A 27597-nucleotide genomic window follows, 5' to 3' on the forward strand; every position below is an offset into this window, starting at 1 on the left:
CGTTGCAGGAGGCTAAGCCAGCCCAGGGATCGCTTTAGGAATAGTGAAACTGAGGTTCAGGAAGGCTGCGCCCAGGAGTCAGCCAGCGGGAGAACCGGTAGGGAATCCCGGGTCTGAGCGCCGTGTCCCTCGGGGACCTCCACTGGGCGCAGCGCCCACGCGCGTCGGTGGCTCCTCCAGCGCGTTCGGCCCGGGCGTCCCGCCCCCGTGGCTCTGCGCGTGTCCGCGGCTCCGCGAGGGCGCCCCGCCCCGCTGTCGGGCCGCGGGGGAGGAGCGGGCGGCGGCGGCGAAAGTGCGGCTGCGGAAGCGCAGCGAGGCGTGCGGCGGCGGCAGCGGAGGAAGCTGGGGCGGCGGCGCGAGCTGCAGGGCCTGCGGGGCCTGGAGGACGCCATGGGCCGCCTGCACTGCACGCAGGACCCCGTGCCCGAGGCTGTGGGCGGCGACATGCAGCAGCTGAACCAGTTGGACGCACAGGTGGGCCTGGCGGCCGCAGCGCGCGGAACATGAAGGCTGCGGGGCCAGGACCAGGGCCGGAGGGGGTGTCCGCGGGGCTCAGGGGGGTCTGAGGGGTCGTCCTGAGGGCCGCCTGGGGTCCAGGAGCGTCCGGTGGGAGCAGACCGGGCGGCGGCCGCTGTGCGTTATGGCGCCGGGTGGACTCGGGGAGCCGGGGCGGAATTGGGGTCGGGAGGCCCGAGGACAAGCGGAGAGGTGTCAGCGGGGTTTGGTTCTCAGATGGGGGACCAGGGGACTTCCGGGGACGAGCCGAGCTTGGGGCCCCGAGGCGGGACTGGGGTGCTCCTGGGGGTGCTGGAGGGAATTTGGGGAACTGAGCAGTAGACTGAGCGCGCTGGCAGGCTGGGGGACTTGGCCGGAGCGGTGGAGTTGGATGGGGCTGGCAGAGGAGGGCCTGAGACGGTCAGTAGCGGGGCCGAGGGGCCTGGGGACACGGAGGAGGGTCTTAGCATCCCGAGGGGAGGCTGCAGAGGTCGGGGCACTGGGGTCCGATGGGGGTGTCCGTCAGAGCCAGAGGGCCTGCGGGCAGGGTCTGGGCTAGACTGCTGCTGACGGGTGGTGACATCCGACCAGCCCACACTCCAGTTAAGGAAAATATCTGGTCGTCCCCAAAGAAAGAAACCATAGAGCTCTGGCTGGGTGCTTGGTTGGTTAGAGCGTCGCTCCGAAGCTCAGAGGTTGCCAGTTCGATCTCGGGTCAGAGCCCATAGAGGAACAGATTGATGTTCCTGTCTCTCTCTTTCTAAAAAAAAAAAAAAAGAAAGAAAAAAAAGGCAAGAAAGAGAAAAAAATATACCAATGAGATATTTTACTTTTTGGTACTAAGTTTTCTGATTCTGGTATGCGTGTTACATTTATAAGATGTCTCAAATTAGACTAACCGTTTTCAGGTGCTCTGTAGATGCATGTGGCTAGTGGCTACTGTACTGGACGGCAAGGTTCTAAGCGTATTACGTGTCTTATTAACTCATTGAGTCCTTGCAGCCACCCTCTCAGGTTTACTGATATGAATCCCATTTTACAGATGGGGAAACTGAACCACATTTGCCCTGGCCCTGTAACCCAGTTGGTTAAAGCGACCACCCTGCACACCAAGGTTGAAGTTCAGTTTCGATCGCTGGTCAGGACACATACAAGAATCAACCAATCGTGGCATAAATAGTGGAGTTAATGTTTCTCTCTCTCTTATGTCTCCCTCCCCCTCTCTCTCAAATCAACAATTAAAAAAAAAACCATTTAAAAAAATAGTTGTCATTTATTGAGCATGCACTCTGTGCCAGGCACTGTTTTAAATGCTTTAAGTTTAACAACCCTAAAAAAGTTAGGGTAGGTGCTACCTTTATTCCCATTTTATAGATAAGAAAAATAGTTTAGGGAAATAAAATGACCAATTTGATTTCTTTTTTTTTTTTTTTTAATTCATTTATTCACTTTAGAGAGGAGAGGGAGAGACAGAGAGAGAGAAGGGGGGAGGAGCTGGAAGAATCAACTCCCATATGTGCCTTGACCGGGCAAGCTCAGGGTTTCGAACCGGCAACCTCAGCATTTCCAGGTCAACGCTTTATCCACTGCGCCACCACAGGTCAGGCTGATTTCTTTTTAAGAGGGAGAAAGAAAGGGGAGAGAGAGAGAGCGGAAGAAATATCAATTTGTTGTTCCACTTATCTATGCATTCATTGGTTGGTTCTCGTGTGTGCCCTGACTAGGCATCGAATCCACCAAACGCACAACCTTGGCATATCTGGATGCTCTGACTGAGATACAAGGCCAGGGCTTTTTTTTTTTTTTTTTTTTTAAATAAAGTGACCAGTTTAAAGCTAGGCAGCCCAGAAGTAAGTGATGGAGCCAGGAATTCAGGACCGGATGTCTAATTTCAAATCCTGGGGAATTAAACACTCAAGAACAGAGCTTTGTAGATAATCTCCTGAACCAGGTAGTTTAGCTGTAACTTGTTTATGTTAGGCTGTTTTGGGGGGAGACTTCCATTTGGAGAATAAAAATGATTCTGCTGCAAAAAAAACTTAAGCATCCACCTGAAACTGATATAATATTGTATGCCAACTATACTTTCATAGAAAAATAAACTTTAAGCTACTGGATTGCATGATCCATAAGGTTACCTCCAACTTGGCGTGGAAAATACAGCCTCTGGTGCTTTGGGATGATGCTCTAACCAACCAAGCTGTCTGGCCAGGGCGAAAGTAGGTGGGATTAAAAAGATAATCAGTTTTAGGATGGTTATGAGAGAGGAAATTTTTAAAAATAAGAAAACAAATGAAATGAAAGTAACACGTACACATTAGAAAATTCTAGCATCCAAAGGTATAAAACGGAAACAAAATAACATATTTCTCTTGTCCCCAGAAACAGTCATTTTAATAGTTTCTTGTGTACTTTTTGGGGAAAAAATCTGCATCTACCATCATATTTAGGTATCCTTAAAAAAATTTTTTTTTTTTTTCTGAAGCTGGAAACGGGGAGAGACAGTCAGACAGACTCCTGCATGCGCCCAACCGGGATCCACCCGGCACGCCCACCAGGGGTGACGCTCTGCCCACCAGGGGGTGATGCTCTGCCCCTCCGGGGCATCGCTCTGCCGCGACCAGAGCCACTCTAGCACCTGGGGCAGAGGCCAAGGATCCATCCCCAGCGCCCGGGCCATCTTTGCTCCAATGGAGCCTTGGCTGCGGGAGGGGAAGAGAGAGACAGAGAGGAAGGAGGGGGGGCGGGGGTGGAGAAGCAAATGGGCGCTTCTCCTATGTGCCCTGGCCGGGAATCGAACCCGGGTCCCCCACACGCCAGGCCGACGCTCTACCGCTGAGCCAACCGGCCAGGGCAAAAAAAAAAAAAAATTTTTTTTTTTAGATAAAAAGGGATTGTGTGATATTCCTCGAAATGATCTGCCATAATTTATTTAACCAGTCCCCTATTAGAAACTCAAGGTATTTTCAGTTTGTTTGTTTTTTTAATTTTATTTATTCATTTTAGAGAGGAGAGAGAAAGGGAGGGAGAGAGACAGAGAGGGAGAGAGAGAGGAGAGAGAGATAGAGAGAGAAGGTGAGGAGGAGCTGGAAGCATCAACTCCCATATGTACCTTGACCAGGCAAGCCCAGGGTTTCGAACTGGCGACCTCAGCATTTCCAGGTCGACGCTTTATCCACTGCGCCACCACAGGTCAGGCTCAGTTTTTTGTTTTTATGAGCATTGCTGTCAGTGAACTGCTTTGTATAAGTGTGTCTGGGATTACTTTTTTGAATGCATCTGAAGGGTATACTTGCAATAGAAGAAGTACTAGGTCAAGGGGCATGGTCATTTAAAACTTAGATTCAGCCTGGGTGGCGTGATGGGTAGAGTGTGGACCTGGAAAGCTGAGGTCGCCAGGTCAGAGCCCTGAGCTTGTTTGGTCAAGGCATGTGCAACAAGCAGCAAACAACTAAAGTGAAACAACTGTGAGTTGATTGATAATTATCACTACCCCCCCCCCTGGAAAATCAGTAAGTAAAATCTTTTTTTAAAAAATTAGATTCAGAGGCCCTGGCCTGGTAACTCATTTGGTTAGCATGTCGTCCTGATGCACCAAGGTTGTGGGTTCAGTCCTCACCCAGGGCACATAAAAGAAGCAACCAAGGAATGCATAAATAAGCAGAACGACACATCGATGTTTCTCTTTCTCCCTCTTTCCCAATAAATACAAATTAAAAATATAAAAATTAGCCTGATCAGATAGTGGTGCAGTGGCTAGAGCACTGGACTGGGACGCAGAGGACGCTGGTTTGAAACCCTGAGATCGCCAGCTTGAGTGTAAGAAAATAGACATGGCCTCATGGTCACTGGCTTGAGCCCAAGGTCTCTGGCTTGAGCAAGGGGTTACTGGCTCAGCTGGAGCCCCCCCAGTCAAGGCACATGTGAAAAAGCAGTCAGTGAACAACTAAGGAGCTGCAACAAAGAATTGATGCTTCTTGCCTGACCAGGCGGTGGTGCAGCGGATAGAGCGTCGGACTGGGATGCGGAAGACCCAGGTTCGAGACCCTGAGGTCGCCAGCTTGAGCACAAGCTCATCTGGCTTGAGCAAAAGAAAAAAAAAAAAGCTCACCAGCTTGGACCCAAGGCCCCTGGCTTGAGCAAGGGGTCACTCGGTCTGCTGAAGGCCCGCAGTCAAGGCACATATGAGAAAGCAATCAATGAACAACTACGGTGTCGCAACGAGAAACTGATGATTGATGCTTCTCATCTCTCTCCCTTCCTGTCTGTCTGTCCCTATCTATCCCTCTCTCTGACTCTCTCTCTGTCCCTGTAAAAAAAAAAAAAAAAAGAATTGATGCTTCTCATCTCCCTTCCTGCCTGTCTGTCCCTATCTGTCCATCTCTCTCTTTGTCACAAAAAAACAAAAACAAAAACTAGATGCAGATTGCCAAGTTGCCCTCCAGAGGAGTTGCTCCAGTCTGTCCTCTCATGAGCAGTGTGTGAGCATGTCTGTTCCCTTGTACTTTGACCAGAACAAATGTCACCACACTTTAATTTTTTTTTAACTTTTATTTTTGAAGATCCTGATAAATGAAAAAAAAAAAAAAAAGAAAAAAACCACTCACACTATCTCCTTGTTTTACTGATTTGCATTTCTCTAACCTGGAATGATTTTGAGCATTTTTTCATATGTTTACTGGTGAGAATAGTTAAGATTGTGGTTTTGGCCTGACCTGCGGTGGCGCAGTGGATGAAGTGTGGACCTGGAATGCTGAGGTAGCCGGTTCAAAGCCCTAGGCTTGCCCAGTCAAGGCACTAAAGACATCAATGAACAACTAAAGTGAACGCTTCTTGCTTCCCCCACCCCACCCCACCCCACCCCACCCCACCCCACCTCACCTCCGCTTTCTCTAAAATCAGTGGATAAAATCTAAAAAAAAAAAAGGCGTGATTTTGTAGATAGGCACAGGTAAGTGAGCATTCCAGAGAGAGACAGCTATGCAGGTACAAAGCCAGAGAACAGGGGAAAGTGTTCAAAGAACTTATTCCACAAATACTTACTGAGCCCTTAGAATAATAATTAAGGTCCCCTGGCGGTACAAAGCCATACAAGGAAGCTTCTCTGCTAAGACTTGTTCCTCTTCCTTATCAAGATTGACAATCCTAAGTGCCCCCAGGGGAAGTTCCAAGAGGGGACCTCAGAGGTTAAGAATCTGGGTAGGTCCCTTGTTGGGAGTTTCCTGGTATCTTGGCCTGGCTTCGAAGGACAAGGAGGGTTTGGGAAGGTGGAGACTGGGAGGGGGCATCTGTAACAGCCTGCTGACCAAATGAGCTTGAGGCTCCTTTGAGGAGGAGGCTGCACAGGGTGGCTGAGCCTCATGCTAGCCAGGGGTCGGGAACCTATGGCTCGCGAGCCAGATGTGGCTCTTCTGATGGCTGCATCTGGTTCACAGACAAATCTTTAATAAAAAAATAATAACGTTAAAAATATAAAACATTCTCATGTATTACAATCCATTTCCTACCGCTCATGTTCATGGTTGCAGGTGGCTGCAGCCAATCACAGCTGTCCTCCGGGACAACACCAAATTTTTATTGGATAATGCATAATGTACACAGGTTGTTATATGGCTCTCACGGAATTACATTTTTTAAAAAATATTTTAGTTATTGATTTTTAGAGAGAGGGGAGAGAGAGAGAGAAGGGGGAGGAGCAGGAAGCATCAACTCCCATATGTGCCTTGACCAGGCAAGCCCAAAGTTTTGAACCAGCAACCTCAGTGTTCCAGGTTGACGCTTTATCCCACTGCGCCACCACAGGTCAGGCCGGAATTACATTTTAAAATATGTGGTGTTCATGGCTCTCTCAGCCAATAAGGTTCCCGACCCCTGTGCTAGGCCGAGGCCTGGTGATGAAAAGGCAGTTGGAGGGCTTCTTGGCTCTCCTGTTTCTTTATTTTTTATTTTTTAGAATTGATTTTAGAAAGGGAAGAAGAGAGAGAGAGAAGCATCAGTTTGTTGTTCCACTTATTGATTGATGCATGTATTCCTTGCATTCCTTGGTTGATTCTTGTATGTGCCCTGACCGGGGATCAAACCTGCAGCCTTGGCCTGACCTGTGGTGGCGCAGTGGATAAAGCGTTGACCTAGAAATGCTGAGGTCGCCGGTTCAAAACCCTGGGCTTGCCTGGTCAAGGCACATATGGGAGTTGATGCTTCCAGCTCTTCCCCCCTTCTCTCTCTCTTCTCTCCTCTCTCCCTCTCCTCTCTAAAAAAATGAATAAATAAATTAAAAAAACAAACAAACAACAAAAAAAAACCCTGCATCCTTGGCGTATCAGGATAACACTCTAACCAGCTGAACTACCCAGCCAGGATGCTTCCCACTCCTCCCCCCAAAATAGGCTGCCCTATTTTTTTTTTTTTATTTTTTTACAGAGAAAGAGTCAGAGAGAGGGATAGATAGGGACGGACAGGTAGGGAGAGATGAGAAGCATCAATTTCTTGTTGCAGCACTTTAGTTCATTGATTGCTTTTATTTATTTATTTTTTACAGAGACAGAGGGAGGGACAGACAGGAATGGAAAGAAATGAGAAGCATCAATAATCAGTTTTTTGTTGCGACATCTTAGTTGTTCATTGATTGCTTTCTCATATGTGCCTTGACTGTGGGCCTTCAGCAGACCGAGTAACCCCTTGCTCTAGCCAGTGACCTTGGGTCCAAGCTGGTAAGCTTTTGCTCAAACCAGATGAGCTTGTGTTCAAGCTGGCAACCGCAGGGCCTGGAACCTGGGTCCTCCACATCCCAGTTAAATGCTCTATCCCAAGCATGGCCAACATAAGGCCCGCGGGCCGGATCCATCCCGCATAATGAGTTTATGCGGCCCGCAATTAAATTTTTAATATTCTCCGCTACTTTAAAATCTCAGCTATTCAGAAACGGAAGTGTCTATGATAATTGGAAATCAAGATATTTAAGAAGATAGTGATATGCAGAAAGGAATTCCGCGTGTGACTAATATAGGGTTAACTTCCAATAATTGGTCTAATGGATTCGCGATACTTTATTTTTTTTTAAATTCCATTATAAAGACATAACTTTTGTACTCGTCTGTACTTGATATGAACTGTTTGACATTTAGCGGCGATGTGAAACCCACATTCTTTTAGGCGGAGTTTGCCAGTGAGCACCCAAGGTCAAACAATTCGTTATTTTTGTGGTCAAGTGTGCTGAATCAAGTGGCATTGTAGCATAGACAATAGCTGCAGTTGATAAGTGAAAACGTGTCCAGGCTGTTTGTAAAACGAAATAATTGTTTTATTTGTGATATGACCCATTCAAGCTCATTCTGTTAATTAAATTTTTTTTGATTGATTGCGATGCAGTTTGGATATTTATATGGTATGTAATTATATTTTTATTAAAATAATATTGTATATTAAATTTTTTGCCCTGGCCGGTTGGCTCAGCGGTAGAGCGTAGGCCTAGCGTGCGGAGTACCTGGGTTCGATTCCCGGCCAGGGCACACAGGAGAAGCGCCCATCTGCTTCTCCACCCCTCCGCCGCGCCTTCCTCTCTGTCTCTCTCTTCCCCTCCTGCAGCCAAGGCTCCATTGGAGCAAAGATGGCCCGGGCGCTGGGGATGGCTCTGTGGCCTCTGCCCCAGGCGCTAGAGTGGCTCTGGTTGCAACATGGCGACGCCCTGGAGGGGCAGAGCATCGCCCCCTGGTGGGCGTGCCGGGTGGATCCCGGTGGGGCGCATGTGGGAGTCTGTCTGACTGTCTCTCCGTTTCCAGCTTCAGAAAAATGCAAAAAAAAAAAAAATTTTTTTTAACTCACATTTATTCGTAAACAAATTACATAATAAAATTTTCTTTACTTAAACGAATCGTTTTTGTATTTAACATTTTTTTTTTTTTTTGTATTTTTTTCTGAAGCTGGAAACCGGGAGAGACAGTCAGACAGACTCCCACATGCGCCCCACCGGGATCCACCCGGCACGCCCACCAGGGGGCGATGCTCTGCCCCTCCGGGGCGTTGCTCTGCCGCGACCAGAGCCACTTTAGCGCCTGGGGCAGAGGCCAAGGAGCCATCCCCAGCACCTGGGCCATCTTTGCTCCAATGGAGCTTCTCTGCGGGAGGGGAAGAGAGAGACAGAGAGGAAGGAGAGGGGGAGGGGTGGAGAAGCAGATGGGCGCTTCTCCTGTGTGCCCTGGCCAGGAATCGAACCTGGGACTTCTGCACACCAGGCCGACGCTCTACCGCTGAGCCAATTGGCCAGGGCTGTATTTAACATTTTTTAATTTTAATATTTCATCTGGCCAGTGAAAACAGTTTTCTTTCTAATCTGGCCAGGGGGCAAAAACTGTTGGCCAGGCCTGCTCTATCCACTGCGCCACCAACTGGTCAGGCCCTGTTTTTTTTAAGGCCCTGGGTGGCATGGGAAATGCAGTTGGCCAAGGATCTGATAGTTCCACAGATTTGCAGCAAAAAAGGTGAAGCAATGAAGAAAAATTCGCAAATGGCTTAAGAACACATTCTCAGGCCAGTCCTGACTGTTGTTTTTACTGTGTGGCATCAGCAGTAAGGAGGGCTCATACTCAGTATCACAGATAATGCAGAAAGAATGCCTGGGTCACATTGGTTAAAATGTGCCCGGGGTATATTGAAGTTCTAAGAGAGCAGGCATTTCTAGGAGTGTAAATCTGCACAACTTCTTTGCAAGGCAGTTTAGCAACATTTTCTCAGAATTTAAAATGTGGCCTGGCCTGTGGTGACGCAGTGGATAAAGCGTGGACCTGAGATGCTGAGGTCACGGGTTCAAATCCCTGGGCTTGCCTGGTCAAGGCACATACAAGAAGCAACTACTCGCCTAACCTGTGGTGGCACAGTGGGTAAAAGCGTCGACCTGGAACGCTGAGGTTGCCGGTTCGAAACCCCAGGCTTGCCTGGTCAAGGCACATATGGGAGTTGATGCTTCCTGCTCCTCCCTCTGTTCTTTCTATCTCTTTCCTCTCTCTGTCTCTTTCTCTCTCTGTATCTCCTCTCTCTCTTAAAAAAAAAAAAAAAAAGCAACTACTCTTAGTAGATGCTTCCCATTTCTTCCTCTGTCTCTCTCTGTCTCTTTTCCCCCTGTCTCCAAAAATCAATAAATAAAAAATAAACAAGAATTTAAAATGTATGTATGCTTTAACCTAGGATACATGTTTTTTTTTAGAATATATAGTTTTTTAGATTTTATTTATTCATTTTGGAGAGAGAAGAGAAAGAGACAGAGAGAGAGAGAAAGGGGGAGGAACAGGAAGCATCAACTCCCATACGTTCCTTGACCAGGCAAGCCTAGGATTTCGAACCGGCAACCTCAGCATTTCCAGGTTGACGCTTTATCCACTGCGCCACCACAGGTCAGGCTAACCTAGGATACATTTTAAGAATTTATCTTACATATATCGTCACAAAGAAACGTGGGAGGATAGTCATTGCCGCATTGTTTTGTTTTGTTTTAAGCTTTTATTCCTTTTAGAGAGGAGGAAGAGGGAGAGAGAAGGAAGGTGGGAGGAGCAAGAAACATTAACTCCCATATGTGTCTTGACCAGGCAAGCCTGGGATTTCAAACCTGCAATAGTGTTCCAGGTTGAGGCTTTTATCCACTGCGCCACCACAGGTCAGACATGTAGTTTTCAAAAGAGCTGGGATATACTTAGATCTGCTGACATGACTGACCTCTATGATAAAATTGAGTGAAAAAAAGGCAAGGTGCAAGGAGTGAGTTCGGTATGATTCCATTCGCATTTAAAAGAAATTAAATGATGGGAAAGCGGCAGAGGTCTTAGTAGTAACTGCCCGAGGGGAGTGGGACTGAAGTGGGTGGGGAGAAAGAAGCGTTTTATAGTCTATGCTAGTTGGGTCCTTTGAAAACCTTGCACATATATTGGTTTTCTATTTTCAAAGACTAGGGTTTGTTTGTTTGTTTTAAGATTTTTAATATTTTTCTTTTTATTGATTTTAGAGAGGAAGAGATAGGGAGAAACATCGATTTGCTGTTTCATCCATCCCTGTATTCATTAGTTGATTTTTTCTTTTTTTAATTAATTGATTGAACGATTGATTTTTATTTATTTATTTTTACAGAGACAGAGAGTCAGAGAGAGGGATAGACAGGAACAGAGAGAGATGAGAAGCATCAATCATCAGTTTTTTGTTGCGACACCTTAGTTGTTCATTGATTGCTTTCTCATATGTGCCTTGACCATGGGGCTACAGCTGACCGAGTAACCCCTTGCTTGAGCCAGCGACCTTGGGTCCAAGCTGGTGAGCTTTGCTCAAACCAGATGAGCCCGCGCTCAAACTGGTGACCTCGGGGTCTCGAACCTGGGTCCTCGGCATCCCAGTCCGATGCTCTATCCACTGCGCCACCGCCTGGTCAGGCTCTTTCTTTTTTTTTTTTTTTTTTAATTTATTGATTTTAGCATGAGAGGAAGGGAGAGCAAGAGAGAGACAGGAATGTCAAGCTATTCCTGTATGTGGCCTGACCGGGATCGAACCAACAGCCTCTGTGCTTCAGGGTGATGCTCTAACCAACTGAGCTGTCCATCCAGGGCTTTTGATTTTTGAGAGAAGAGAGAAAGGGTGGGGAGGAGTGGGAAGCACCAACTCATAGTATATAGTTGCTGCTCATATATGCCTTAACCAGGCAAGCCTGGGGTTTTGAACCAGTGACCTCAGCATTCCAGGTTGACTCCTTATCTACTGCACCACCACAGGTTGGGCCATTAGTTGATTTTTGTATGTTCCTTGACCAGTGATTGAACTCACCACCTTGGCTTCTTGGGATAATGCTCTACCAGCTGAGCTACCCAGCCAGGGTGAGAAGTAACTGCTGTTAATGTTTCTGCGAATTTCTCTTTATGCTGTGTGTGTGATTGTTCTCGGGTATATTTGAACCCTGAGATGTGTGGATACATATGTGCACACACACTTGGAATCTTTCGATATATGTCTCCCAGGTATTCCTCCAATAAAATATACAAGTTTTTCAGACAACGTAGTGACACAGATACATTGACACTGGCAGTGGGTATTGTGAATATTTGTAACTTTAAGATGATCGAAACAGGTATCAACACCTGTCTGTTATTCTTTTCTCTCTTCACGGTTTATATGATTGGATGGGATGTGGAAAGACTGACCAGCAGTAGAATATTTTTAAAAAAATATCTTATTGATTTTAGTGAGAGAGGAGGAGGGAGAGAAAAAGACAGACAGAAACATCACTCTGTTCCTGTATGTGGCCTGACCTGGGATCGAACCAGCGACCTCTGCGCTTTGTTCGGGACGGTGCTCTAACCAGCCGAACCATCCGGCCGGAGCCAGCAGGAGAGTTTTACTGATGCCCTGTGTTCTCTTCACAGCAGTTCTCAGCCCTGACAGAGGTGCTTTTCCACTTCCTAACAGAGCCAAAACAGGTAAAGTATGCTGCGTTAAGGCGAGTTCGGGGGGGGGGGGGGGGGCGGTGGTCCCGAGACGCGTGGAGAGTGATGGCCTCCTGGGCGCGGCCTCCCCGCAGGTGGACAGCTTTCTGGCACAGCTCTCTGACTTTGCCGCCGCCAATCAGATCAGTCTTGGCCCCCTCAGAAGCATCGTGAAAAGCCTCCTTCTGGTTCCAAACGGTGAGTAGCCTCTCTCAGCAGCTGAGGTCGGAGACGTTGCTTGAACATCCCTTCAGTCCACAGACTTGGCAGGCATGCTCTGGGCCCGGAGCCAGAGCACTCGGGAGGGAAGCAGACACGGGCGGGCCTCGCGGTCTCGGCAGGGGGGCCAGGTACACAGTTACCTTGTGAGAGGAGAATGGAGGCTCAGTGGTGGTGTGCATCCCAGCTCCAGAGCACTCGGGAGGGAAGCAGACACGGGCGGGCCTCGCGGTCTCGGCAGGGGGGCCAGGTACACAGTTACCTTGGGAGAGGAGAATGGAGGCTCAGTGGTGGTGTGCATCCCAGCTCCAGAGCACTCGGGAGGGAAGCAGACACGGGCGGGCCTTGCGGTCTCGGCAGGGGGGCCAGGTACACAGTTACCTTGGGAGAGGAGAATGGAGGCTCAGTGGTGGTGTGCATCCCAGCTCCAGAGCACTCGGGAGGGAAGCAGACACGGGCGGGCCTCGCGGTCTCGGCAGGGGGGCCAGGTACACAGTTACCTTGGGAGGGGAGAATAGAGGCTCAGTGGTGGTGTGCATCCCAGCTCCAGAGCACCCAGGAGGGAAGCAGACACGGGCGGGCCTCGCAGTCTCGGCAGGGGCCAGGTACACAGTTACCTTGGGAGAGGAGAATGGAGGCTCAGTGGTGGTGTGCATCCCAGCTTCGGTCCCCAAAGTATTATAGTATCTGGTCCTCGACACAATAAATGCAGAAATTGAGAGTAAGCATTTAGAAACTTTTAGAGCAATTGGACAGACGTCTTAAATCTAATAATTTTTTTTAATAGTGCTTGGTTTTTTTGTGGGGTTTTTTGTGTGACAGACATAGAGAGGGACAATTAGGGACAAACAGGAAGGGAGATGAGAAGCATTAATTCTTCATTTTAGCACCTTAGCTGTTCATTGACTGCTTTGTCATATGTGCCTTGACTGGGGGACTATAGCAGTGACCCCTTGCTCAAGCCAGCGACCTTTGGGCTCAAGCCAGTGGCCATGGGGTCATATGTATGATCCCATGCACAAGCTGCCAACCCCACGCTCAAGCTGGTGAGCCCACGCTCAAGCCGGCAACCTCAGGATTTTGAACTTGGGTCCTCCGCACCCCAGTCTGACGCTTTATTCACTGCACCACTGCCTGGTCAGGCTGTTTTTGTTCTTTTGTTTTTTTAATTTGGATTAGAGAGAGAGGAAGGGAGAGAGAGCAAGAGACAGCAACATTGATCTGTTCCTGTCTGTGCCCTGCATGGGAATCAAACCAGCAACCTTTGCACTTCAGGACAGTTTTTTTAACCAACTAAGTTATCCAGCCAGGGCATTTATTGATTGATTTGAAAAAGAGAGAGACTTCGATTTGTTGTTCCACTTATTTATGCATGCATTGGTTGACTCTTGTATGTGCTCTGACTGGGGATTGAACCCGCAACCTTGGTGTATCCAGATGATGCTCTAACCACTTAAGCTACATGGCCAGGGCTCAGCTGTGAGATTTTAGGATCCTCTGTGTGATTCTTGCATTCTTTGCCCTCATGGGAGGTTAGAGGCATGTGAACCACAAGCTGGATGGGAACCTGCAGTCTTTTTTAACACAGGAATAAATCTTCGTTGAAAACTTAAAACACTGCAGAACCAGGGACAGTCAAAAGTGAAAACTGCCTTCTGCTGCCGTCCCACTCCTGTCTCTAGAAATAATCACAGTGTAGTGTTGGTGTCCGTCCTTTCATACATACTGACAGGCTTACGTGCCGTTTTGTTTCTCGTAAGTGGTAGCAAACCACAGAACAGGTCCGCAGCTTGCGTGATTTTCATACTTAGTGCGTCTTGGAGGTCTCTTCACGTCCACCGCCTTCTTCTGATGACTGTAGTGTACCTTGGGCTAAAAAGCATCTTCTTTCAGTTCATTCATTTCCTGCAGCTGGACATTTTAGGTCGTTCCGACCTTTCGCTCTTAGAAGCAATGCCACCGCGAGCAGCCTGAGGACAGTTGTGTCCTCCCCGTCTGTGGGCCTCGCTGTCGGGTGGGGGCCCGGATCAGAGCACAGCACCGGTGGTCTCTGCGCTCGCTGTCAGGTCTGCACCCCTGTGGGGACGGGTTTGTCTGCAGGGGGAGATCCGTCTACCCGGGGGCCGTCCTGGAGGCTGATTTCCTGGGGACCTCGGTCTGCTGTCCCCGCCTGCGTTCTTTCGCGTCATCTCTGCACCCTGCTTCACTCCATCCCGTCAGGCTGCCTACAGCCCTTCAACCCGCGCTGCCTCTCAGCACACCCTCCTAAACCCCTGCCCCACTCCATCCCGTCAGGCTGCCTACAGCCCCTCACAACCCCCCTGCCTCTCTCAGCACACCCTCCTAAACCCCTGCCCCACTCCATCCCGTCAGGCTGCCTACAGCCCCTCACAACCCGCGCTGCCTCTCTCAGCACACCCTCCTAAACCCCTGCTCCACTCCATCCCGTCAGGCTGCCTACAGCCCCTCACAACCCGCGCTGCCTCTCAGCACACCCTCCTAAACCCCTGCCCCACTCCATCCCGTCAGGCTGCCTACAGCCCCTCACAACCCGCGCTGCCTCTCAGCACACCCTCCTAAACCCCTGCTCCACTCCATCCCGTCAGGCTGCCTACAGCCCTTCAACCCGCACTGCCTCTCAGCACACCCTCCTAAACCCCTGCCCCACTCCATCCCGTCAGGCTGCCTACAGCCCTTCAACCCGCACTGCCTCTCAGCACACCCTCCTACACCCCTGCTCCACTCCATCCCGTCAGGCTGCCTACAGCCCTTCAACCCGCCCTGCCTCTCAGCACACCCTCCTAAACCCCTGCCCCACTCCATCCCGTCAGGCTCCCTACAGCCCTTCACAACCCACCCTGTCCCTCTCAGCACACCCTCCTACACCCCTGCCCCACTCTATCCCGTCAGGCTCCCTACAGCCCTTCACAACCTGCCCTGCCTCTCAGCACACCCTCCTACACCCCTGCCCCACTCCATCCCGTCAGGCTGCCTACAGCCCCTCACAACCCGCGCTGCCTCTCAGCACACCCTCCTACACCCCTGCCCCACTCCATCCCGTCAGGCTGCCTACAGCCCCTCACAACCCGCGCTGCCTCTCAGCACACCCTCCTACACCCCTGCCCCACTCCATCCCGTCAGGCTGCCTACAGCACTTCACAACCCGCGCTGCCTCTCAGCACACCCTCCTACACCCCTGCCCCACTCCATCCCGTCAGGCTGCCTACAGCACTTCACAACCCGCGCTGCCTCTCAGCACACCCTCCTACACCCCTGCCCCACTCCATCCCGTCAGGCTGCCTACAGCACTTCACAACCCGCGCTGCCTCTCAGCACACCCTCCTAAACCCCTGCCCCACTCCATCCCGTCAGGCTCCCTACAGCCCTTCACAACCCACCCTGTCCCTCTCAGCACACCCTCCTACACCCCTGCCCCACTCTATCCCGTCAGGCTCCCTACAGCCCTTCACAACCTGCCATGCCTCTCAGCACACCCTCCTACACCCCTGCCCCACTCCATCCCGTCAGGCTGCCTACAGCACTTCACAACCCGCGCTGCCTCTCAGCACACCCTCCTAAACCCCTGCCCCACTCCATCCCGTCAGACTGCCTACAGCCCTTCAACCCGCCCTGCCTCTCAGCACACCCTCCTAAACCCCTGCTCCACTCCACCCTTTCAGACTGCCTACAGCCCTTCACAACCCGCCCTGCCTCTCAGCACACCCTCCTAAACCCCTGCCCCACTCCATCCCGTCAGGCTGCCTACAGCCCCTCACAACCCCCCTGCCTCTCAGCACACCCTCCTAAACCCCTGCCCCACTCCATCCCGTCAGACTGCCTACAGCCCCTCACAACCCGCACTGCCTCTCAGCGCACCCTCCTACACCCCTGCCCCACTCCATCCCGTCAGGCTGCCTACAGCCCCTCACAACCCACGCTGCCTCTCAGCACACCCTCCTAAACCGCTTCCGTCTGTGGGACCTTCCTTCCTCCCAGCCACTGATCTGGTTTTCTTTTATCTGCAGCTCTCATTACAAACCATAATCATTTACTTTTCTATTGTTCATACTGCTTTGTGTGTCTGTCTCATGGCTCTAACAGCTAATTCCTGAGGTCAGAAGCAGCTCTTGTACCTAACTTTTTGAAGCCACGGTTACAAGTTAACCAATGACATATAGAACAAGTGCTTAGTGCATGCTGGGTGAGTTGAACTGAATTGGGAGATCTGGTGACCCTCCCAGGCGATGTTGAGTGCTTTTCAAGCGGGACTGATTGTCAGTGTGTATAGAAGGCCTTTTTTTTTTTTAATTTTTTTTTTTAATATTTTATTTATTGATTTTTTTTTTTTTTTAGAGAGAGAGGAGTGAGAGAGAGAGACAGAGAGAGAGAGAAGGGGGAGGAGCAGGAAGCATCAACTCCCATATGTGCCTTGACCAGGCAAGCCCAAGGTTTCGAACCGGCGACCTCAGTGTTCCAGGTCGACGCTTTATCCCACTGCGCCACCACAGGTCAGGCTTTTTTAAATTTTTAAAAAATTTTATTTATTCATTTTAGAGAGGAGAGAGAAAGGGAGAGAGAGAAACAGAGAAGTAGAGAGAGAGGAGAGAGAGAGACAGACAGAGAGAAGGTGGGGAGGAGCTGGAAGCATCAACTCCCATATGTGCCTTGACCAGGCAAACCCAGGGTTTCAAACCGGCAACCTCAGCATTTCCAGGTCGACGCTTTATCCACTGCGCCACCACAGGTCAGGCAGAAGGCCATTTTTTGAAGAATTCATAGCATACCAATCCAGACGTGGGCTTTGTAGGTTCACTGAATTTGAGCGTCATTCACATCACCTAATGGAGTTACTTGACCTTGGACAAACCAGTGTTATGTAGGCTCAGGTTTCTTCCTTCCTTCCTTCCTTCCTTCCTTTCCTTCCTTAGGAGATAGATGAGAAGTATCAACTTATAGTTGCATCACCTTAGTTGTTCATTGATTGCTTTCTCATAAGTGTCTTGACTGGGGGACTCCACCTGAGCCAGTGACACTCTGGCTCGAACCAGTGACCTTGGGCTAAAGCCAGCGACCATGGGGTCATGTCTATGATCCCATGCTCAAACCAGCGACCCGGCACTCAAGCTGGTGAGCCTGTGCTCAAGCCAGTGACCTTGGGATTTCGTCACAGGTCCACACTCGATCCACTATGCCACTACTGGTCAGGTGAGGCTCTTATTTGAAAAATGGACTAATGAGCCTGACCTGTGGTGGCACAGTGGATAAAACATTGACCTGGAAATGCTGAGGTCGCCAGTTCAAAACCTTGGGCTTGCCTGGTCAAGGCACATATGGGAGTTGATGCTTCCAGCTCCTCTTCCCCCTCTCTCTTTCTGTCTCTCCTCTCTCTCTTTCCCTCTGTCCCTCCCTCTCCTCTCTAAAATGAATAAATAAATAAAAAAAAAAAAGAAAAAAAAAAAAGAAAAATGGACTAATGAGAGCAGTGACATTAGAAATAAGTGAATTAATATATGTAAAGCATTTAATACTGTACTTGCTAAACTTTAGCTTTATTTGTTGATAGTTCAGTTAGTTCTAGCCCCATACTTCCATCAGTATCAGGTTATAAAAATAAAACTTTCCTTCACCTAATAGAGAAGATCGGAATTCACCTCCTGGTTATTTTTTAAAAAGATTTTATTTATTGATTTTAGCAAGAAGAGAGAGAGAGAAACAGAGAAAGACACAGGAGGGGAAGGAGCAGGAATCATCAGCCCGTAGTTGCTTCTTGTATGTGCCTTGACCAGGCAAACCCAGGGTTTCAAACGACCTCAGCATTTAAAGTTGATGTTTTATCCACTGTGCCACCACAGGACGGGCAGAGAGCAGTCTCCTTTTTTTTTTTTTAACCCTTTTAATTCATTTTTTTAAAAGACTTTAGTTATTCCATTTTTAGAGAGGAGAGAAAGGGGCAGGGAGAGAAAGAGAGAAGGAGGAGGAGCAGGAAGCATCAACTCCCATTTGTGCCTTGACCAGGCAAGCCCAGGGTTTCAAACCGGCGACCTCAGTGTTCCAGGTCGATGCTTTATCCACTGCGCCACCACAGGTCAGGCGAGCCATCTCCTTTTTGAGGGCTGCATAGTATTCCATTATATGGATTCTTTTATTCAGAAAGGTTTCAGGGGGGGGTTGTTTGTTTTTTTGTTTTTTTAGTGTCAGCCAATAAACAGCGCCAGACACATTTCAAGCAGCTTGGGACACATCCATACATAAAACTAACCAAGTTCTTGTTAAACTGACGTTCTAGTAGAAAAATTGACAGTAAATATGATATAATGTAACGAAGCGGGGTCGTTATAAGTGCAGAACAGTGCGGCAGTGTAAGGGTACAAGAGAAGAGCAGCACCACTTGAAATAGAGTGCTCACGGAAGCCTTTAGGGTGTGAGTCGCACAGAGGCTGGAATGAGGGTGGGGAGCAACCCGTGGACGGATTTGAGGAATAGCGTTCCCAGCAGAGGGAACTACAAGGATGAATACCGGGAGGCAGGATCCCGCCTGGGGTGTTACTGGAAACACGGAGTGAGCAGGGGAGAGGCCTAGGGGTTACAGAGGAGGCCCTTTCACGCAGAGCCTTCTAAGCACTTTGGATTTCAGTGGAAGTACAACCAGACCGCTTTAGAGGGCTGTGAGCAGCAGAGGAGAGACAGGGTCTGAATTAAGTTTGAACAAGACCCCCTTGACATCCTCAGAAGCAGCCCACTGTTCCTGACTTTTTATCTCGACTGCTGACGTGGCCAACGGGCTTCCCGCGTTCAATCAGTGGGCTTTAGGGTGAATCGGTCGGGTGAATCGTGGCAGTGCAATTGTTGACGATGTGCATTTTCCAAATTTTCTCCCCCGAAAGGCCTGAATCCTTAGTTTCCTGGCAGACAGAAGATTTTTGTTTTAATTTTTAAAATTTATTTATTGACTTTTACAAAGAGAATAAGAGAGAGAGAGAGAGAGAGAGAGAGAGAGAGAGAGAAATACTGATCTTGTGTGTGCCCAGACTGGGGATCAAACCTGCACTCGAACCAAGTGAGTTCCGGGCCAGGGCAGTTTCCTGGTAAATTGAAGGGTTCAGTAATAATGCCCACTTCTGAGTACTTCGGGATCGTCAAGCAGAATGTTGGGTTTGAACTGGGTAGGTATGAAGGACAGCTGTCTCTGATCGTTTGAGTCCATTGCGTTGGCTAGGAAGCGACCCCTTCTAGGAAGGTCTTTATGGCCAAGGTTTCCTGGGGTCTCGCCCTTTTTATTTCCCTGTGGCTTCCTTGCTCCGACTGATTTTGGAGATAAAAGATTTCCTCCCTTTGTTTACAAGGTTTATTTTCCAGGGACAACAGGCTTTAGGATCGTTTCTCTGGCGTTGAGGTGGGGGTGGGGACTTGGGAGCAGGGGGTTGCTGCAGGCCCCACCCCCACCCCGGCGCAGCGCAGCGGGGATGTCTTCTTATCCTTCAATGAGTCATCTTATTCTTCAAATAGTCATCATCTGGAAGACTAAGACGGGGAAATTTTTAACGAGGTTGCCAAGTTGTGACTCTAGGCTGCGGTCTGCAGGTTAAACATTGAGAGACGCCCAGATGGCTGGCAAGGCTTCTTCAGGAACTGGCGCTTGCGGCAGAACAAAGCCGCTCCCACCGGGGCGTGTCCCGGGGTTTCTGAGGGGAAGGTGTGATGCCCCTCCTTGGAAGGGACGTATGAATTGTAAAGGCCAAACTGCGGAGTGCGTCTGGACGTGCTGCTTCCTGAAAGCTGGTTTCTCGGGCAGCGCTGTCCAGTTGTCCAGTAGGACTGCCTGTGTAGATGGAAAAGGTCTATACTCTCGTCCAGTGTGATGGCCACGGGGGCCATGTGGCGACTGAGCACTTGAAATGGCTAGTGCGACTAAGGAATAAAGTATTATTTAATTTGGGGCCTGGCCAGATTGTTCAGTGGATCGAGTGTCGTCCCTGTGCTCTGAGGTCACAGGTTTGATCCCCAGTCGGGGCACATAGGAGAAGCGACCAGTGAGTGCACAACTAAATGGAACAACCAGGAGAAACAACAAATTGATGCTTCTCTCTCTCTCTCTCTTTTCTCTTTCTCCCCCTTTCCCCTCTCTCTCCCTTCCCTTCTTTTTCCATTCCCTTGCCTCAAATCAATGGGAAAATTTTTTTTAATTAAAATTTTATTTTGCCTGACCTGTGGTGGCACAGTGGATAGAGCATCGAGCTGGAATACTGAGGTCACCAGTTCAAAACCCTGGGCTGCCCTGGTTGGGTAGTACAGTTGGGTAGAGCATCGTCCTGAAGCACAGAAGTTGCCATTTCTACCCCCAGTCAGGGCACGTACAGGAGCAGATCAATATTTCTGCCTCTTTCTCTCTCTCTCTCTCATACATTAAAATAATTAATTAAAAAAACAAAACAATACCTCGGGCTTTCCTGGTCAAGGTACATATGAGAAGCAACTTCTATGAGTTGATGCTTCCCGTTCCTCCTTTCTGTCTCTCTTTTTCTCCTCTCTCTAAAATCAGTAAATAAAATCCTTCAATGTTTTTTAAAATTTAATTAAAAAAAAAGATTTTATTTATTTATTTTAGAGAGGACAGAGAGAGAGAGAAGTGGGGGACAAGCAGGAAGCATCAACACCCATATGCGCCTTGACCGGGAAAGCGGGGCCTCGAACTGGCGACCTCAGCCTTCCAGGTCGACGCCCTGTCCACTGGGCCACCACAGGCCAGGCCTAGAATTTAATTTTAATAAACGGGAATAACTGCACGCGTTTAGCGGTCGCGTGTTGCGCAGCACAGGTCTGGGCTGCCGCCCGTGCCCTGCCCAGCCTCGAGCTTCCCCCACGTGCTCCAGGAGTCTGGGCCTTAGTCCTGTTTTCTTTTTAAACAATAAGTACCTTTATTACATAAGCTGTGATTGAACAGGGATGGGCTTACTTAGCTTTCTGTGTATTGCTTTTCCTCAGAACTCCAGCGATCTGAAATCTAGCACATGGCAAATTTTTGCTCACCTTGGCACTGACCTAGCTTCAAAGTGATGTATGCCAGCGCGCGCCATGTTAGAATTCCCCTGAAGTCCCTTGGTCTTAGCATTGTTTTTTCATATGGCTTTTGAATTCCTTTCTTTTTTCTTTTTTTATTAATTTTAATTTATTGTGTTTCCATGGATTCAAGCGTCCTGTGCCCTTATTCTTCCCTCAGATCAGGTGCCCCCGGCCCCAAGTTCACCAAGTCCCTTCTTCCTTCTCTCATGTTTCCCACACTGGGGGAGGGGGGTGGAGGGGGTGAACGCTTGTGTTGTACACACAGGATGATCTGTCTTTTTTTTTTTTTTTTAAAGATTTTTTTAAATTTTATTTATTCATTTTAGAGAGGAGAGAGGAAGGGAGACAGAGAGAGAGAGAGGAGAGACAGAAAGAGAAAGTGGGGAGGAGCTGGAAGCATCAACTCCCATATGTGCCTTGACCAGGCAAGCCCAGGGTTTCGAACCGGCGACCTCAGCATTTCCAGGTCGACGCTTTATCCACTGTGCCACCACAGGTCAGGCCCAGGATGATCTGTCTTGTTCCCCATTGATCTCAAATGCGCCTCTCCTCCCCGGCTAGATGAAGATCTTCACGGAACATGCAGAATTCAGCGTATTCTTTTTTTTTTTTTTTTTTTTTTTACAGAGACAGAGAGAGAGTCAGAGAGAGGGATAGCAGAGACAGACAGACAGGAATGGAGAGATGAGAAGCATCAATCATTAGTTTTTCGTTGCAACACCTTAGTTGTTCATTGATTGCTTTCTCATACGTGCCTTGACCGCGGACCTTCAGCAGACCAAGTAACCCCTTGCTCAAGCCAGCAAGCTTGTGCTCAAGCTGGTGATCTTTTTGCTCAAACCAGATGAGCCCTCACTCAAGCTGGCGACCTCGGGGTCTCGAACCTGGGTTTTCCACATCCCAGTCTGATGCCCTATCCCCTGCGCCACTGCCTGGTCAGGCTCCGCATATTCTTTTCGTCATCTGTGTTGTAGAAGTTGTGCCTGTTAAATGCTATCAACTGATTAATTGATTTGCCCTTTTTCACTGATTTCTCCCACCCCCCCACCCCCCGCCAGGTGCCTGGAAGAAGAGTCTCACAGCCGAGCAGGTCCGGGCCGACTTCATCACTCTGGGTAGGTCTTCGCCCGGGTTGCTGGGGGCGACAGGCCTTGTAGCTCTTCATTATATTAATCCCTGTCTGTGTTCTGTCATAGGTCTCAGTGAAGAGAAGGCCACCTACTTTTCTGAAAAGGTATCATAATTCCCCTTAATCAAGGTCAATTAAGATCTCTTGCTTTTATTTCATAAAAAACCCAGAAAGTAATGGAAAATTCCAACCAAGGAAAAGTCGTCAATCATAGTGTATCATTTCCCCAGCTTAATGGGTTTGGTTTTGTTTTGTTTTTTTGGTGGGACATTCCTTCATTAAAGTCCCGCACCGGCGGACGAGCAAACACACGGGGCTCCCAAAGTCATTGACACACACCCTCCAGCTCCACAACCAGGAGAATCCTCCCCGGTTCCCCCCAGAATCAAAGGCCCCACCAGTCCCAGCAGAGCTCGCAAGAGCTCCTCACCTCTGGTTCCCCATCTGCACACCCTCTCCTCTCTGCACACACTGGCCTCCTCAGCACTCCGCATTCTCTCCGCTCTCACTGCAAAAACATGGCCTCTTTATCTCTTTCCAAAACTTTCTGGCGGGAAAACCTCCCCTCCAACAAACATCAGCAAGACAATGGCCCTTTCCAAGCGGGAAGGCAATTTACAGTCTCACAGACCCACAGCCCCGATGCAAACAATTAGTGAGCAAACATAAAAATCACATTTTACAAATTTATTTGACCAACAGATGTGAAACAGGAGAAAAAAATTTTAATTATGTGCATGCATGAGAGTCCCATAAAGATAGGAGAGGAAGCCAAGCAATGGAGGCCGATACAGCGTCCTGCGCTAAGTGAGGAGAGGGCCGTCCTGCGCTAAGTGAGGAGAGGGCCGGGCTGCAGAGGGTGGGCCAGGTCACAAGATGTGAGAGGAGGAAATGTTCCTGACAAAGGTCGCCCTCATGTGCATATGAGTTTGTTAGGTAGAAAAGCTTCTCTCTGGCACAGGCCCTTTTCCAATGTAAATCTCCTTTATAATTGCAGATTTCCTCCACAAATGGGGAAACTTATCATCCTTTAGGCAGTAAAAAGGGAGTTAAAGGGTTTTTCCTGAGTCTGCTGGGTCTTTATTTCTTTTATGTAGTTCACAATACGCCTCATGCCAAAGTGTCATGTTTTGAGGATATTTGTTCTGAACACCATTAGGGGCAAGTGTGGAGGTGGAGGGGCCAGTAATAAGGTTTTGCGCTTGTCCAAGGAGAGATAACAGCATCTGGGACCAAGGTTAGATTTGTGATGTATTTAAAAGCGCCCAGCTTAATGTTTTTCATTGGTTCATGCAGATGACCTACATCCCTCCCCCCCCCCTTTTTTTTTTCTGAAGCTGGAAATGGGGGAGACAGTCCGACAGACTCCTGCATGCGCCCGACCGGGATCCACCTGGTACGCCCACCAGGGGGCGATGCTCTGCCCCTCCGGGGCATAGCTCTGTTGCAACCAGAGCCACTCTAGCGCCTGGGGCAGAGGCCAAGGAGCCATCCCCAGCGCCCGGGCCATCTTTGCTCCAATGGAGCCTTGGCTGCAGGAGGGGAAGAGAGAGACAGAGAGGAAGGAGAGGGGGTGGGGTGGAGAAGCAGATGGGCACTTCTCCTGTGTACCCTGGCCAGGAATCGAACCCGGGACTCCTGCACGCCAGGCCGACGCTCTACCACTGAGCCAACCGGCCAGGGCCCATCCCTCCCTTTTTATTTATTTATTTTTGTGTGTGTGTGTTTTTCCGAAGTGAGAATCGGGGAGGCAGAGAGACAAACTCCCGCATGCGCCCTACCAGGATTTACCCAGCATGCCCACCAGGGGGCGATGCTCTGTTGCAACCGAAACCATTCGAGTGCCTGAGGCAGAGGCTGGGGAGCCATCCTCAGCATCCAGACCAACTTTGCTCCTATGGAGCCTTGGCTGCAGGAGGAGAAGAGAGAGATAGGAGAGAGAAAGGGGAGGGGAAAGGGTGGAGAAGCAGATGGGCGCTTCTCCTGTGTGCCCTGGCTGGGAATCAAACTCGGGACCTCCACACACCTGGCCGACGCTCTACCGCTGAGCCAACCGGCCAGAGCCTTACATCCCACTTTTAAACTGCACTCTTGAGTGCATCGGTAATTTTTGTGCTTTTTTTAGTGCATCCCTCTGATTTGACTGAATATATAGTAAATGTCTTAGCGTTGTTGTTTCAACCTGATGACATCTTGGCTTGAAAGAGAAACATTCACCTTGTCTCCTGCCCCTCTGTGCTCCCCCAGCCTCCCCCGAAGTGTGCCTGTAGAGCAACCCTGGATTCTGCGTTCTTCCTGCTGTGGGTGAAGAACCAAGCACAGCTGTGTCAGGGGCAGGAAGGAGGGGGGCATTTCCCCACTGGTGTGATTTGGGCTTTTTGCTTTGGTTCCAGTGGAAGCAGAATGCCTCTACCCTTGCTCGATGGGCCATTGGGCAGACTCTGATGATTAACCAGCTTATCGATATGGAGTGGAAATTTGGAGGTAATGCAGACTTGGGTGGTAGAGGCTTTTAGGTAACTTCAGCGGGGAAGAGGTATCCCGGTCCTCAAAGACGGCTGGGCCAGCAGCTGCCTCTCTGTGTTGCCATCCACATTCAGCTGTTTCTATCCCTGGCTCATGATACGTTGACTTCCCCCCAAAAATCACACCTAGCTGTCCTCATACTCACCCCCTGTGGCTTCGGCTACACAGCCTGCAAGATTGGGGACTTCAAAGTCACTTACTAGTTTTCTCTTTTTGTGTTCTAGTGACTTCTGGGAGCAGCGAGCTGGAAAAAGTGGGAAGTATTTTTTTACAAGTAAGTTTTCTGATTGTTGAAACTGGGTAGATTTTTTTTTTTTTTTTTTTTTTTTTTATAATAATTTTAAATTTTTATTTTATTTATTCATTTTAGAGAGGAAAGAGAGAGGGAGAGAGAGACAGGGGGGAGGAGCTAGAAGCATCAACTCCCATATGTGCCTTGACCAGGCAAGCCCAGGGTTTCGAACCGGCGACCTCAGCATTTCCAGGTCGACGCTTTATCCACTGCGCCACCACAGGTCAGGCCGAAACTGGGTAGATTTTTGATGTGGTTAAAATTATTGTACCTACATTGGGTATCTTTTTTCTTTCTTTCTTTTCCTTTTCTTTTGGATTGGGTTTCCTTAAATACCAGTTAAATGGATGTTTCACTGCAGTGCCTTGTATGGCTCAGCTGTGTGGTCAGCCAAAGGCACGGTCACCAACATGCTTGTTTTCAGATTCATGGGGCCCAGGTATTATTCTTTTTTTTTCTTTTTTTTTTTTGTGAGAGAGAGAGTCAGAGAGAGGGATAGATAGGGACAGACAGACAGGAACGGAGAGAGATGTCATTAGTTTTTTTGTTGCGACACCTTAGTTGTTCATTGATTGCTTTCTCATATGTGCCTTGACCACGGGCCTTCAGCAGACCGAGTAACCCCTTGATCAAGCCAGTGACCTTGGGTCCAAGCTGGTGAGCTTTTGCTCAAACCAGATGAGCCCACGCTCAAGCTGGCGACCTCGGGGTCTTGAACCTGGGTCCTATGCATCCCAGTCCAACGCTCTATCCACTGCGCCACCGCCTGGTCAGGCCCAGGTATTATTCTTATAGTAGTTTGATTGTACCTATAATCACGGGACTTGTTAGAGGTTCCGGTGGACAGTCCAGCCTGCTCCTGTATAACTGTCACGTTAGAAACCAGACACCTCGAGGTTTAAGGGAAAAGTTCAGATTTCAAGACTTTCTTTGCTCGGTTGTCACTTGAACTTAAATTTTTTTTATTTCTTCTTTTTAAACAGTTAAAGTTGGTGGTTAAGAAAGGGAATCACACTGAAAATTTATACATGGGTGAGTCCAAATTCCATTTGAACCTTTCTCTGTTGTCCATGTGTCCTTCACTCTGAGCTCGAGGAGCCCACCGCAGATCATTTCTTCCAGAAAAAAGAGGTCACTGCTGAGCTGTGTCCTGACTCCCTGCCGTCCTCTCACAGAGCAGGCACAGAGACCGTTAATCAGCCACAGGGCGGTTGGAGACCCCAGAGCTGATGCGCCTTTCTGAAAAAGGGAAAGCGGGGGGGGGGGGGGGGGTATGTGGCAGATTGCAGAGCAAGCGGCTCTTGCTGTGGAAGTCACAGTGAACACCCGAAAGTGCCTCCGTCTCTGGGCAGGGGAGTTAGGGGCTAGGCTGTGTCCCCCCCCCCTCCGGTTTTATGGAGCGAGGTCTTGCCTATGTTCTACGCTTTTGGTTATTATGATCAGTATCCACCAAGAGCTGCTTGGTTGTACTAGGCCGCCCCCCCCCAAAAAAGGGGGGGTAAATAAATCTGGATAGAAATTCATTTTCTTGGATGGCCCTGTGGAGGTGGAAACATTTACCGAAGCTGAATTTTCTCCCCCCAGAGTTAACCTTGCCCCAGTTCTACAGCTTCCTGCACGAGATGGAGCGCGTCAGAACCAGCATGGAGTGTTTCAGCTGATTTCTGTCGCCCTGCGTCTCCGCCGTGCCCTCCCCTGCCACGCCGCCTCCCCTGTGGGCGGGGCTCTGAGGGGCCCCTCCGCTCTCCGCTCCCCGGGCCCGGGGCCCCGGTTATACCTACAGTGGGTATCCTTTCTTTCTCGTCCCCCCCCCCCTCCTGCTTGCCTCTTAGGAGCCCAGGTGCAAAATTTCCTGAAAAACAACAGGATTAAGTACTTAAAGAGCCCTGCACGATCACCCGATCGATCGCCCTGGAAACCCTTTGTTAGGGGAACTTTGTCACCCAGCCCCCGCACCACTTGTTAGATATTCAAACAGGCTGTTGCATCTCAGACTCAGGGAGGAAGTAAGAGAGTCGCCTCCCCATCCAAGTTCCAGAGTAAACAAATGGTGTCACCACTGAAGATTCACACTGATTACCCCCCCCCAAAAAAAAAAAAGCCAGGACTTGTTTATGGGTGAGGAAGAGGCTGACTACGAATGACACTGGGGAGCCCCCAACACTATTTCCACACTCTGGGGCTGTGGTGGGGGCGGTGCATTGCTGGTCGGTTGGTTTTTAAGGGGGCGTCTATGTATAAAAAAAACAACAACCATGCGTGGTCTACCCTGAAAAGAACTGAGGCCAAGCTGCTTTCATTTCTGCTCTTGCCCTGTTGTGTTGTGATGAGGCAGGCCTTCTTTGAGGCTATTTGAGCTTGTTTGGGTTCACGCTGGCCACCGCTGTTGGTTAGATGATTAATAAAAAAGGTTCCGAAGAAAA

The 27597-nt window shown here is 49.3% G+C and overlaps 1 protein-coding gene across 2 annotated transcripts; it reads left to right on the forward strand.

Annotated features, from left to right (window-relative positions):
* Positions 1–255: 255 nt before the first annotated feature.
* COMMD7 (COMM domain containing 7) lies at positions 256–27597 on the forward strand. 2 transcript variants are annotated; one of them, XM_066236784.1, is made up of 9 exons: positions 256–474; positions 11892–11942; positions 12044–12146; positions 22286–22342; positions 22424–22461; positions 24750–24840; positions 25107–25156; positions 26158–26206; positions 26759–27597. In XM_066236784.1, the coding sequence occupies exons 1-9, from the start codon at positions 391–393 to the stop codon at positions 26833–26835; spliced, it is 600 nt and encodes a 199-aa protein (XP_066092881.1). In that variant the 5' UTR covers positions 256–390; the 3' UTR covers positions 26836–27597. The 2 variants fall into 2 exon arrangements, with proteins under 2 accessions (XP_066092881.1, XP_066092880.1); XM_066236783.1 differs by having other exon boundaries at positions 259–474; positions 11889–11942.

Source organism: Saccopteryx bilineata, chromosome 6 (genome assembly GCF_036850765.1).
Source record: "Saccopteryx bilineata isolate mSacBil1 chromosome 6, mSacBil1_pri_phased_curated, whole genome shotgun sequence".
Lineage (NCBI taxonomy): Eukaryota > Metazoa > Chordata > Mammalia > Chiroptera > Emballonuridae > Saccopteryx > Saccopteryx bilineata.

Bases quoted from the DNA above. Each gene is read 5' to 3' on its own strand.
- COMMD7 (XM_066236783.1), top strand. From the start codon at position 391: ATGGGCCGCCTGCACTGCACGCAGGACCCCGTGCCCGAGGCTGTGGGC. The intron at 11,943-12,043 runs GTAAAGTATGCT...GCCTCCCCGCAG, and splicing joins TCCTAACAGAGCCAAAACAG to GTGGACAGCTTTCTGGCACA. The intron at 22,343-22,423 runs GTAGGTCTTCGC...GTTCTGTCATAG, and splicing joins GGCCGACTTCATCACTCTGG to GTCTCAGTGAAGAGAAGGCC.